The sequence below is a fragment of the Fundulus heteroclitus genome, chromosome 9 (genome assembly GCF_011125445.2).
Source record: "Fundulus heteroclitus isolate FHET01 chromosome 9, MU-UCD_Fhet_4.1, whole genome shotgun sequence".
Taxonomy (NCBI): Eukaryota; Metazoa; Chordata; class Actinopteri; order Cyprinodontiformes; family Fundulidae; genus Fundulus; species Fundulus heteroclitus.
Genome location: NC_046369.1, coordinates 30,148,633 through 30,162,258, shown reverse-complemented (window position 1 = coordinate 30,162,258; position 13,626 = coordinate 30,148,633). Strand labels below are relative to the sequence as shown.

The 13,626-nt window shown below is 40.5% G+C and overlaps 1 protein-coding gene across 12 annotated transcripts in view; it reads right to left on the bottom strand.

Moving 5' to 3' along the window:
* dab1a (DAB adaptor protein 1a) overlaps positions 1-13,626 on the bottom strand; it is a 156,544-nt gene that overhangs the window by 48,799 nt on the left and 94,119 nt on the right. For all 12 annotated transcript variants that reach the window (XM_036141443.1, XM_036141441.1, XM_036141444.1 and 9 more), the window contains one exon: positions 279-418. In XM_036141443.1, the coding sequence (XP_035997336.1) occupies positions 279-418 (140 nt within the window). The remainder of the gene's footprint in view (positions 1-278; positions 419-13,626) is intronic.

Below are 13,626 nucleotides of genomic sequence, written 5' to 3'. Positions count from 1 at the left end.
ATATTTAAATGCTGAGGACTAGAATATGCATGAGGATGAACTCTTAATGGACCAAAAAAAATAAAAAATAATGTAATCGCCATAGATGTTTGTAAGTTGTGCGAACACAGGACGTTTATTTGGCTCCAGGCGATTCATGCTGCAACATTTCTCCAGGTCCTCCTTTGTTATAACTATCATGCAAATCTTAAGTTACATGAGTGCGTTCAATTTGTGTGGAGTTTCTGCTTAAAGGTTTGCAACAACCGAGGGAAAAGGAAAGGGGAGTCTGCTCTTACCTTGAGCTTCATCATCGAGTCCTGGCAGAGCTTGTCTCCGCGGGCGGCGGTGACCTCGTCCAGGCCGATGAGTTTGGCCTTGTAGCGGATGCCATCGCCCTTAAAACGCCTGATGAGAGATGGCGCGCTGCGATCCTGCCCTGCAGACACAAACCACACACGAGCACACACTGCAGTCAACAGTGCAGCTTCCAGTCAAGGACCCCAATCTACCTCCGACCACCACTGCTACCTCAGAGACATCAATCAAGTGCCCTACAAAAGGCGTGCAACTGTAACTCTTTTGGGGTGGGGGGGAAAAACTGAAGTAGAAGTCAGAGCTAGGGATTTAAAACATCTTGTTTTAGGGCTAGCTCAGGACAGGATGACTGTTGGATCATGTTAAAATAGGTCAAAATAGTGAAAGCGAATGAGACAGCACCATACAGAGGAAGTGGCGTTGAAACTCAAAATAATGGTGACATTTTGCTCTTATCTCCCCCGTCTCCTCCAATCCTTCCCCTCTCCTCTGCTTCCATTGTGCTCCAGGTTGTCGACACAGTGCGAATGCATTAGTGCGTGTCAGCTGCGGCGTGAATGTGTTGACCTTGCTCTTGTCCAGGAAGTCTCTGTGTTATCTCCCGTGTTCCTTTTCGCGCGCACACAATATAAGACACGGGCAGAGCAGCTACTCATAAGGCTAAACTCTCTCTCTCTCTCTCTCTCTCTCTCTCTCTCTCTCTCGCCATTTTTCCTCGGACCGTTTTTCTCCCTCCGAGCTGCCGCGGGTGAACAGTTCATCACCGCAGAGGAGCACGAGCGAGTCTCTGGTCGACTCCTAGTCGTGTGCGTGCGCAGGTAAAAGAGTGCCAGTGAGAGGCGTAATGATAATGCAGCAAATTCAGATAATATATCGAGGCATTAGTTCGGTACTCTGTATCAGCGTGACTCCTGGAAGGTCAGACATGGAGTGATGGAGAGTTCCACCTCCTCCTTTTCTCACTCTTTCATACTCCCTCCATTCACACAAAACCCCCAAAGCACTGCAGTGTAATAGAAATGAGTCCTTTTATCCAGGGGGGGAGACACATTGTTTTTCGCCACGCTGCTCAATCACAGTTACCTCACGCCAATCTACTTTCTGACTGCGTTACCCCCTTAGATAAGCAATTAAAAATCTGCATCAGCATCAGGTGAGGCAAGATATATTTACTGGGAATTTTGGAGAGCGTTCAGTACATTTTATGGATGTCTTTAGGGAGTCACTGAGAAATCAGCCAGATTCCAGAAATGGCTGATATTCAGCTTGATAAGGCCTGACCGCTGACTGGCTGGTCATAAAAAAAATTATAAATAAATAAAGAATCCTTTTTTACCAGTCAGTTAATGCACCATACCTTTGTGCTACTAGTTCACACTGCCAACAACAGTCTTCCTTGTGAAAGTTGTTCCTGGACAAACATGACTCACAGTTAGCTATCTTTAGTGTCTTTGAGGCGCTGTCTGAAGAGAAGCTACGTAAGTGTGACGCCATTTAAAAGCAAACTGTGTTTTCTACTAAGTCGTGTTGGCTATCATTCAACTTGCTCCCAATAGAGCTGGGTTTCAGCGCGTGCAGCCCATTGTTCTCATTCTTTCTATTGTAATTTTGTAGTTGTTTTTAATCTGACTTTTTCAGCCAGGAAAATGAAATGTCTGCCACTAAGTTACAACTTGTACCTCCCTACCTTGGTGACTTTTTTTTATGTTCTGAAGCCTATTTTAGTAGATACCATGAATGCTGTATTTATTGCAGTTTATTTACATTAACCAAACTCTCCGCTGCCTGTGGCCTTCAATCCCAAGCCCAGAATCTAAAAACTAAGGGGGACAGGGGCTTCCAGTCTGTTTGCCCTTGCAACTTTGCTTTGCTGACTCTGTGGACGCTTTTATAGGTGCCAGGACATCACCCTACAAACTATTTCATGTAGGTGATATTGTTGCATGAGTAAATCCTCCAAAGAATTTCATTTAAAATATAACGTCAACTTGTTGTTTTGTCAGGCCAAAAGTCCATCAAGGGTTGGTTGCGGTAATGATATGCAGCTCTGCCATTTTTGCAAAACTTTCTGTTATAGAGTATGGTGCATTTCGAAATGTTCTCAGTCTGTAGGAAATCTCAGAGTCCAGACAATCTGAAAAGAATAAATGCAGAGGCTCCTGTTTCAGTTATGCTAACTCCGCTAATCACTAAAATCAAGTGAACTTGTTTCAAATGAGTAAAACCCTGTTTTACCACAACCACTCCCTCACACACGAGGTGGGACATAACCTCTTCCAACATAAATAGTAAGCTCATGACACAAAAAAAAGAAAAAAGCTTTAAATTATGTTAATTATAGTTCTTCATGAGAAATCAGAGCCAAAAAAGGGCAATACTTTCCAAAAATCAGATCAGAAATTAGACACAAAATTCTGATCACTGCATCTCTATTAATGGGGAAGATATGTATGAAGATATGTAAAAAAAAAAAAAAAAAAAAGTTCCCTATTGATGAAAACAAAATATTCCTACAAGCAGACACTGTGCATGAACTCATGGCACTGACTCATTAAAGAGACAGACTCAGTCACAGCCCTACTTTTAGTAACTCATCACTGCCACAAAATCCTAAGAGACAATACAGCTGAGGAATTTCTGCCCTTATTTTGTTGAGAACAACTCCTTCACATGTGTCACCTCAGTGGGGATTCAGAGGAATGGAAGCGTTTTAATCACCAGGCTGTTCTGTTCAGCACAGAGATGCTTTCATTGAATCTGAAACTATCCCATGAAGTTAAAGAAATGTGCTCATAAACAACCCTGTTGACGGTTAAAACACAAAGTTGCTATGACAGCACCCCCCCCCCCCAAACTCATCCTTTCTTCTCGTGGAACCGACAACATGAAATGTGTTTCTGCTACAAAGTCTTAAGACGTCACTCCATAATTCCTTTACATTAAAACATGAGTCACTTCTGAGAAGAGGGACGCTCTTCACACATTACCTTGGAAACAAACTTGGAAAGTTTTATCCAGCATCTGGATAAATTTAGTGCTTCATGCTACTATAAAGGTAATACTTGAAAATTCAGGTTACGGCACCCATTTTTTTTTTACAGATTATATTTTGCTCTTATTCAGAGTTGCTACAACCGTGCATTGTTGAGGTCAGAAGAATATTCAGCTCTCGTTGCTTCTAAAACTCTACACTTGAGAAGCAAATCCGTTTAAACATCAATTGACCAAATTACCATTTATAAACTCCAAACGCTGCTGCCAAAGCAATATGTTTAAATGGAAAATTATCAACGTGAACAATCAGTGCCGGCGCGTGCAAGTAGGGTACTGGAAAGACCTGTGGATTCAGTTGTGTTTAAGCGTTACTTTTAAATAAATATATCTCTATAATATGGTTATAATTAGTGCTGGGTATCATCCAGGATGAGCCGATTCGATACAATTGTTGATACATAGCTCACGATACAATACGATTCTCGATACAGTCAGTTTGATTTACTTTGACTCGAATATTGATTTTTATTACTTACAAATTAATGTGCAATGTCATTCAATCAACAAAACAAGCCAAACATCTATGTTCAATTTATTGAACACTGATATATTAAACAGGAAGACAAAGTGCATTTGGTTCAATGCATTTAACGTATCACAGAAACCAAAAATGTGCCCAAACGTCTGATTTTAGGAACTAAGGAGTTTCTAAGATCCTGTCTGCCATGCCGCAAATTCATCTCTCTTGCTCTTCCTCGCTGTGAACAGTAATGACGTTCTGTAATAACGCCCCCTAGGGATTGGGAGGTATATCGATATTGAAAGCCAGAATATCGATATTAAATCATTTTAAAAAATATCGATATTAATCTTTGCATCGATTTTTATGCACAGCCCTAGTTATAATATATAGTAGAACACCAACAGGGGCATGTTTACAACATGAATTGGTAAAATTTCGAGCAATACACAGAGGCTACAACTGCTCCTGAAATTACTCCACTGACAATGTCTTTCGGCACGAACGCAAAATTACACATTTTGCAAATATTAATGACAAAAATTCAATTATAATTAGTTAAATTAAAACAAGAGCAAAATGCATTGTATCATTTGCGGTAAGAGAAAAAGTACCATCTGCTAAAAACCTGGTGGGGGAAAGGGAAAAAGTGACTGCTGACTTGCAAATCATGTCTTGAAAATGATGGTTAGGACACCCGGAGGATGTTATGGGGTGGTTGAGGACATCGTCGGCAAACAGAACTCAGAACTATTTTAGATGAAAATATCCCCATGTGATCAAGCTCAGTTGAGCAGCAACTGACATTTTTTGAAAGGGGACGTTTTTTTATGTGCTAGACTTGATGGATCCATAGAAAAATTGCTACATCAAATGTGGCAAAAAAAAAAAACTAAATAAAAACAGCTACAAAGAATGGAGATCGCTTGGCTTTGTGAGTTGGTTCATGGATTTTTAAATTAGAAGAAAAAAGTTAAAACAGAAACTGTTCAAAATGGTATGAAAAGACACTACACATTAGATTTTGACCACCAAATCCACCTTATCCAAACGTAAACACACAAAAAAACTGTATGTACCAATATTTAAATTTTTATTTTATAATTACAGAAATAGAAAGGATAGTTTTCGTATTTTTAAAATCCCACAGGGAGCAGAGTTCATCTGTCAGGTCAGGTAGATATATCTGTGTGAGTGTTAAATAACACTAGATGTGTCCAGCTGCTTTTGTCTCAGTGGAGCAGCAGTTTTCATTTCAGTCTGACATTTAAGACCTGCTTGCTCCATCTGCATCCATCACCATTACTGCAGCTATACTTAGCACAGAGGGCGGAGAGTCAAAGAGAGGCACAGAGGTTGGAAAAGGCCAAAAGGGGAGGGGGGGCGGAAAAGGCGACGAGAGTCCGGGGTTATTTCTCCTGCTGAGTGGTTTATATTATTACCTTTTGGAACCGTCTTCCTTGAAAGACCTCCCCGTGTGTGTGTCTGCGCGTGGGTGCATGTGTCTGCGAGAGAGTGTGCACGTGTGTTTCAGCAGGGGAAGCATTCGGTCCGCTGTAATTAAATGTCTGGTATTGCTGTGACCCCACTGAGCTTCAAACACAACTAATGAAAGAATCTTTCGTTTCATCTGTCATGCTGCTCCACACACACAACCACCCACACACACACACACACACACACGCACACACACACACGAGCAGCATCATGTCCTTTACCATCACACTGACGCAGACAGAAACCAAGCCGTGTACGCGAACACGCTTGCACTGATCACAACGAGTTTTGCCATAAAGATGAAAGAATCTTGTGCGGCATCAATCTTGCCGACTCGGCAGGTCAACACAGACAATAACACACATTAACACTAGCATATAGAAGCACTTCTGACATCAGTGTTAGAATTAGGCACCGGTTATTGTGAGAGTCTCCCAGTATTATAAGCTTGAGTAGAAAAAAACTGACGGGTATGTAGAATGTATATCGATATGCTCGCTTTAATTTAAGATACAATTAATTCTACGGCTGCAAGAATATTTAAAACTTACTTCCAAGTGGAGTTTTAAAAACAGACTTAATAGGACTGATGGGTGGTGCTACTTTAGTTTCCATGAATATGCATATAAATGCAAAAATCATCAACAACTGTAATTATTTCAGTTAAGTTCCAAAAAGTAAAATCCCTTAATTATATAGAATCATTACACTGAGTGCTATATTTCAACCATTCATTTCTGTTAATTCTGGCGGTGATGGCCTCCAGTGGAAACACAAAATCCAGCTTCTCAGGAAATTTGAATGTTCCATGAGGCCAATTAAAAGGATTTTCAACCACAGAGATGTTAGCTTATGGCCTATGCAATCATGACTTAATCTTTATTCAGCGGGCAGTCACTGACATCCAGTGATGATTCAGGGTGCCATGTCCCCTTCTGTTGTTGCTCCAATAGGTTTTATCAAGTCTATTAGCGACATAACAGGAGATTTGTGATTCCTCCCGCTGACAAGCTTTATGGGGATGCTGGTGTCATTTTCCTAAAAGGACTTGGTATCTGCCCACAGTGCCACAAGTACCAATCACTGCTTTAATGACCGTTATATCACTGTGCTTGGGCGGCCGGCAAATCGGCCTGACCTGAACCCCCCAGATCCCTGCTTTCAGCAGGTCGATATTTCTGTATTAGAAATCATTTTTGTTATTGCTTATATGAATTTTTCAAGTTCACTGAGAAAGTGAGTTTTGAGTTCCTATAGCTGTAAGACATAATCAACTAAATTAAATTAAATAAATGCTTGAAATATGTCACTCTGTGTGTGTATCTACATGACACTTGGGTTTTCACTTTTTTCAATTGAACTACTGAAATACATTTGTTGGATTATATTTTGAAATGACACCAGTAATTTGTCTTTCTTGTAAGCAAAGGAAAAAGTGTGAAGAGTTTTTGTTCAGCCAGCTGACCAGCAGTGAGCAGCAGCAGGCCAGGTAGGGGTTGTACTACAGTACCGCATGCTTCACACAGTAGAAGAAGATAGACGCAAAATTTTTGTGATTTTGGAAGTTGTTAAAAAATTTGGTCCACTTTCATGCCAGTATGTATCCCATGTCTAGACAGATTACGTGGAACTCAGCGATTCAAGTTCAAGTGGCTTCTCAGAGAATGTGTGCAAGCATGTGTGTGTGTGTGTGCCTCCGTGTGTGCGATAGCACTTGGTATGCAGAGTTGCTTCGTAACTGTCTGTCTGTTGCAACAAGCAAAGAGGGAGGGAAGGACATAAAGCCTAAAGCAAGGATGGAAAGGAGGGATAGAACGTGATAGATGGATGAATGAGCCAAGCCTCCATTGGATAAATGTCACTCAGGATTAAAGCGTTATGACAGGCAGAACCCGACCAGCTCACTTTAGCGTGCACGGACAACCACGCTTGCACACTCATCCACAGGTGATAGATGGCAGGTGACTGCTGGTGCCGTGCACTGAGCCCTTAAGGAAAGCCCCCAGCATCGCCCCTGGCAACTGTAGCCTTCTGCCTCCTGCGTGCTCCTCCATCACTCTCTCCCAAATGATTTTCCTTTTTCACCTCCATCTACTTCACTAAAGAAGGGTTACATTTCAATTACCTATACTGGATATTTACATCTTTGTATCAGCAGGGTTGCCGTTCCACACCTACCTGTCGTGTAAATGCAATTTAGTTATTAATGCCATACCTGAGATATAGGGCTAGGAGAGGATATCTAAAAATGAAAGTGGAAAGGGCAAGATAAGAGCAGCCAGCCTAAATACCCTCAGAGCTGGGCCTAAAGAAGAAAGTAATGGCAAATTTGGTGATTAAAACAGTCTGATCACTTGTGACATAAATGTTTTAAGTTTTTATATAATGATTTGTTCAAACGCGTTTTTGTAATACTGCTTTATGATTTCAAAAGTGATGAAACCCCCATTAAACTTATTATCAAGTCAAACACCCAATAACACCGTAAAAGAGCAGCTTTCCTTTATTCAAAAGCATCCAAGAAGAAGACAAAAGGCAGGTTTACAGGTTTAAAAGAAAAGTTTTGTTTACGAAATGCGTCAAGATACTGAAATCTGCCGCTGCTGAAAGATTTAGCAGCTCTGCATGCCAAACTGCGCTCATGTGCCCCATTTCGACTTCCAATCTGCGTCAGGAAGTTGTTGGAAGGATGTTTGATTACCCTGAGAAAAAAAAAAAAAAAAAAAAAACGTCAGCAACACACTCGTGGTTGCATGTATCACCGGCGGTGCATATGCGTTCATTTCCAACGGGCCTGGACTGTTTGTGGTGGCTGTTTGTTTCACTGCGCTCCAGATGAAGAAGCTCCCAGAGGCTTCTTAACTACAGCTGGGATGGTTCCCAACAAACACTCAACAGCACATGAGGGAACCCGGCAGTTACTCTCCAATTAATCCTGCCTCTAAACCCTACTTCTGGATGTGTGTGTGCTTTTTGTGGGTGTTTGCGCCTTTCTTTACCTATCAGAGGCTTGTTCAAAGGAAGCACTCTCTTGTGTTATCCCTCACACAGACATGTTTGAACCCACAAAACAGCATGCGTTAAGACAACAACATGTTGCTGCTTCTGCTTGATTCTCGCACTTAACTCAGCAGTGAATGGATGCACACGCTATAAACAGGCATAACCACAGTTCTCCGGGTGAAACACGGCTTGTCTATGGATCAACGTAAGATAAACCTCCTCAGATTATGTTTTAGTAATTTTAGTTTTCTAATTATGAATTTAATTATTGCTTAATCCACATTCTTCTTTTTTATCTAAACCTCTATTTCGAATTCTGGTTGGAACTATTTGTAGACTAATAAGGGTTTTGAGTTTTTACAACCATGGTAAAATGATCAGCACCCCTCACTCTCCAGATGAATGCAGCTGTTGTTGATCTACAGTGGAGGGAGTTTTTAAAAATCATACAATATTTTCATGTGCACAACATGTAAAACTGTACTGTAGGTTAGACACATATTTTGTTGGGGGTGGCGGGGGTGGCTTTTCCGTAACGATTGGAATGTTTTTCATCTCTTCCAACAAAGCTAATCTTGAAAAAGAAACTGTACTGACTGCTGTACCGTTCTTTCTGTGTCGTGTGGCCCTTTCCGCTTGCTGTGCTTAGATATCCCCGGCTACCTAGAAGAGAGCAGCTGAAACTGCACTTGCTACATTTTATGATGTTGAAAGCAAAACGCTGAGTTACTGAAGCAGGAGAAGGACTTCCTCAGCAAGTTTTATCTGCACTCGCTTAACCGGAACAGCAGTGAAATATGTTACAAGCCAAGTTATCGATGACTGAGCTCGAGACAGCGGGTAAGCACGCTAATGTTAGCTTAGCGCTTCAGCAAGATCAGATGTTATTTGTTAAGGAATTAATGATGAATCTGTGCTCGTTTTAGTTCATATTTTGTCCAAAAATTCTAGCAAAAGTCTTGATGAAGAAACATATTAGAGCTACCCGGCAAAAACTATGGATGGCATGAAACGTTTGTCGCAGTCAAGAAACATGGAAACATGCAACATTTGAAAAAAAAAAAAATCCTTAAAATAAAGGGTATGGCAGCTTTGTCAGACATACTTTTACTACTCATTTGTATAAGCTTTATTCAAGGTTTTAAATCATACTGTTTACCGACTTGTATAGTGATTTTAAATGTTCTGACAACCCCAAAGTGTCAGTCATTCACACATTCACACCCTGACGGTGGTGAGCTATGTTAGTAGCCACAGCTGCCCTGGGGCAGACTGACAGAGGCGAGGCTGCTGTACATCGGCGGCACCGGGCCTTCTGACCACTGCCAGCAGGTAATGCGGGTCAAGTGTCTTGCTCAGGGACACAACGACTGAGACGGCCGGAGCGGGGGATCAAACTGGCAACCCGGCAATTGCAGGATGAGCTCCCCAACTCTTGCACCACTGTAACCCAGTGGAAGATAGTGGAGAAACCTTATAAACACAGGCAACTCAGTGAATGTGTTAAAATGTTTCCTGCTTAAAATATTAAGCTAAACTCTCTCAGGTTTTAAAGTATATATTTAAGGAAAGGAATAGTGCTTATTTTACCTGAGCATTTTGATTAAGTAGTAACTGTAGTTTTTCTGTAAATAAGTACTTTTTCAAAAAAAGGAAGAAAATGCTAACAGATCAATATTATCAATATTAATGGTATCACATATCAATGGTAAGCAGCCAGAATGCATTAATGTTACCAGAGACTGCATCTTCATTCTATTTTAAGGGTTCAGGTTTGTCCCTAGCTCTACTCTGCCTTATTGTTTTCAAAGAGAATCGATTCATCAGAAGGTGCCTCTATACCAGGTCTAACTTGCCCTGCAGCAGGTGAGGTTTCAAGTAGGAAGCAAACCATCTATGTGCAGAGCAGGAGACATACCTGAGGTTACATTGCAGAGCAACAAATCTGGAATCAAGTTATTGTACAATCGCTAGTCTGAATAAATAATGACCCTGCCTATGAATCTTCAGAAACACACAAGTACTGTTTTCTAAATTGTCAATACAACAGAAAACAAATTAAATTCAGAATCTAAGAGAGGATGTCTATAGGAACACTAACTTCACCTCATATGTTGTTCTGACCTGGATGAAGAGGCCAGAGAAGCAAACCTGAGTTAGAGTGTATCTGTGTTATGAGGCATGCAGCTATTTTCTCTTTCTGAACACACAGGACAAATTAGAGCTGAAAAAAACATCAGGGACAGACGTACAAGGCTGCACATTACCATCCCACCCACTCGCAAACACCCACACTAGTTGTGAAGGTCACTTTAAAAAGCAGACAGAGAAATCTCTTGACTTGATTGTACAGTCGGAGTTGAAAACAGAGAGAAGACACTTCTGAGCAGCATGTTTATATAGCAGATTGGACTTTTAAATGTTTCATGTCATTTCAAAGAGTTTCCAGTTATGGCAACTTTGAGACTACAGTGAACTGCAAGACAATGCTTTTGTAGAAAAACAGCATTTTATTTTGGAGATCATTAGTGATATTTTTTCTCTGCAAAATTTAATCCCAGCATGTTTTTTTTCTAGTTCCCACGTCTTCAACTCCTTTTTCTTCTTTCCATTTTGCTAATTTATATATAGATTTTAAGACTGTACATCACAAGAAAGGCATTTAAATTTTTCGACTCGTAAATTATTTGTTTAATCGTAAACTTACGATATTTCACCCACATGTTTGAGTTGTGAGAGTGGCTTATTTTTATTACTTGTTAATAATTTTTCACCGTGCGCCCAACTGTTACAAGTTTAATATTATCAATAAAGAGGGTTACAGTTTCCCCCCCAAGCAATCAAATGAGAAAAGGCTGTTACTTGTTGATCTACTTACAGTCTCTTAACAGTCACAGTATATTAAAAGCAATCAGCCCAGACACATGAAACAGAAAGTATTATTAAATTAGCAAAATAACCAGCTGACTTACTATAATCTTTACATTATTTAGATGTGTACACAGCTGGTCCATTTATAAGGATTGCACTGTAAACCCGAAGATTCTTGAGGCCCCAGGCCTAACGTTCGCTTTTACATCAATACATTGTCTGCTGCATAACTGTGGTCAGGTCTTAGAGGTAACAAGTTCAGGAGGAAAACCCTGACATCGACACTCGCCGAGTTGTTCTGGGTGATTCCAAGGTGTTTCAAAACCCAAAGGGATGTATCGTCCCTCCAGTGTGTTGTAAGTCTGCCCCAGAGTCTCCTCCCAGCGGGAGGTGCCTGGAAAACCTCCAAAAGGAGGAATGCAGAAAGTGAATTGATATCGGAAGCACATCAGCAGACTCATTTTGATGCAGATGTTATATCTCAAGACCTCTGCCCCTTTTCCAACATCACAGTCTGAAGCAAAACCAGAGTTACTGTAGATAAGACCTCCATTCTACCATCAGTCAGACCTGAGACACCAAGATACAGTGGAAGCTCTTCACCGGAACCCATCTGAATAACAATCTTTCCAAACATATACAAAGAATTACTGCTTTTCCTCTAAATAAGCGCATGTACAATATTGTTGTTTCTTTGTGCTTTGTCCAAAACAAGCAGCAGACACTAGCAGTGCTCACTTTAGGAACCATCAAATAAGTCGGAGTAATGTTCAAAAAAAGTTCACTGCTTTGTAGGATTTGTTGAAAGCTGTGTCCCTCAGCACCAGCTACAATTTTGGGAGACTTTTCCAAAAAAAGTTTGAAGTACAGGCATGTGTCAATGAACTGATTTCTTTTTTTAATCACAAACCCGGATATATTGATGTGATTCCTGCCAGCACTTCTAGGCAGTTCCCAGCAAGTGATGCAGGAATTTCTCATTGCTGTGTTGGATTTTGGGCCCAGTGCATCATTTTTGAGGGCGGAGGAGAGAATACAAAGTCTTTTAGACACAACGGAAGTTGTCCTTCCCAAAGATAAAATATATAAAAAATTATTTTTATTTAATGTTTTAACACTATTTAACGCCTTTAGCAACGTCATGATACAGAAGTAATTATCTTATTACGCCAACAATGATTTTGAGTGCTGAGCACGTTTTAACGAGGTTCAATTAGGGGGTTGGAGCAAATTATTTTTAATTTTCATTACTTTCAGTAGGAAAGCCACTTTCTAAATACACATTTTTAAAACACAAACTAGCTGTTGCAACTAAATTTGTAATCAGAGGTTTCACTGTCCTCAAAACCTGTCCACTTGGCAATAGGAGCCACGCTCAACCACAGGGTGACGTCCACCTTTTCCCAGTTGAGATGCGCGGCTTCACACTCAGAGGAGCTAACTTTCCTCCTGCTCGCTTCATCTCCATTTGCTACAACAGAGAGCCCCTCTCCTGTGTGCCAGCTTCCTTGCTGTATTATTAACGTTAAAGCAGGTCTGGCAGCGCATGTTTCATGTTCTGTATAATGTGCAAAAAACGGCACGCTTATATTGAACAAAATGAAACAATATGTTATTCGTCCACATTCCTGATTAGGAGTAAATTCTAAATGCTTTGATGCGGAAAGCAAGAGGCATCCAGGCTCTGCTTTCCGCATCAAAACCAGAGAAGCACAAGTCATCAATATGCACGCTTTCTATAGGGGAACAAGGTGATTTAATCATCTCTTCTTCCTTTCATTTCGTCCTAGCCTTTTCTATTTCTTGATTTGAATATGAAACCACCAAAAGCTATGTAAGCCAGAGGCCAGCCTCAACCCTCTTGAATTTTTTTCCACTCTTTTTTTCCCCACTATCTCAGCATCCCTCGGTCTTTCAGGGGCTCTACGAGGTAAATCGCCTCTTTCACTGTTGCATGAGGTAATTGGCCTGAGTAATAACGGCAATGACATGCTGAGGAAATGTCTAAGTATTCGAAGAAAACCTAAAATTTTGCTTCTCTGAAACACAACTTTGAATTTGAAAATAGAGGCTTAAGGATGTGTGGATAAAGAATTACAGGCTAAAGTCCAGCGGAAACAGATACATAAAAGTGCATGTGCTGATGACTGTCAGTGGTCAGCAGTCCTGTCTGAGATTGTGTATATGTCACATTTAGTGTATATGTTACAATATAGCTGTGAACTAAAGCCACCAAAATTATCAGAAATAAATATTGGCAATACATCACTCTGTGTTAGAGCTGAAATAATGTCTCAAATGACTCAAATAATTTAACGACAACAACAAGAAATCCTCATGGCTGAAATCTAAGTTTCAATGTTTGATTTATTTTATTTAAGATTTTTTTTTATGCGCTCATGTGTTCTCTGTGGATCGTCATTGGAGTCGCACAACATTTTTGT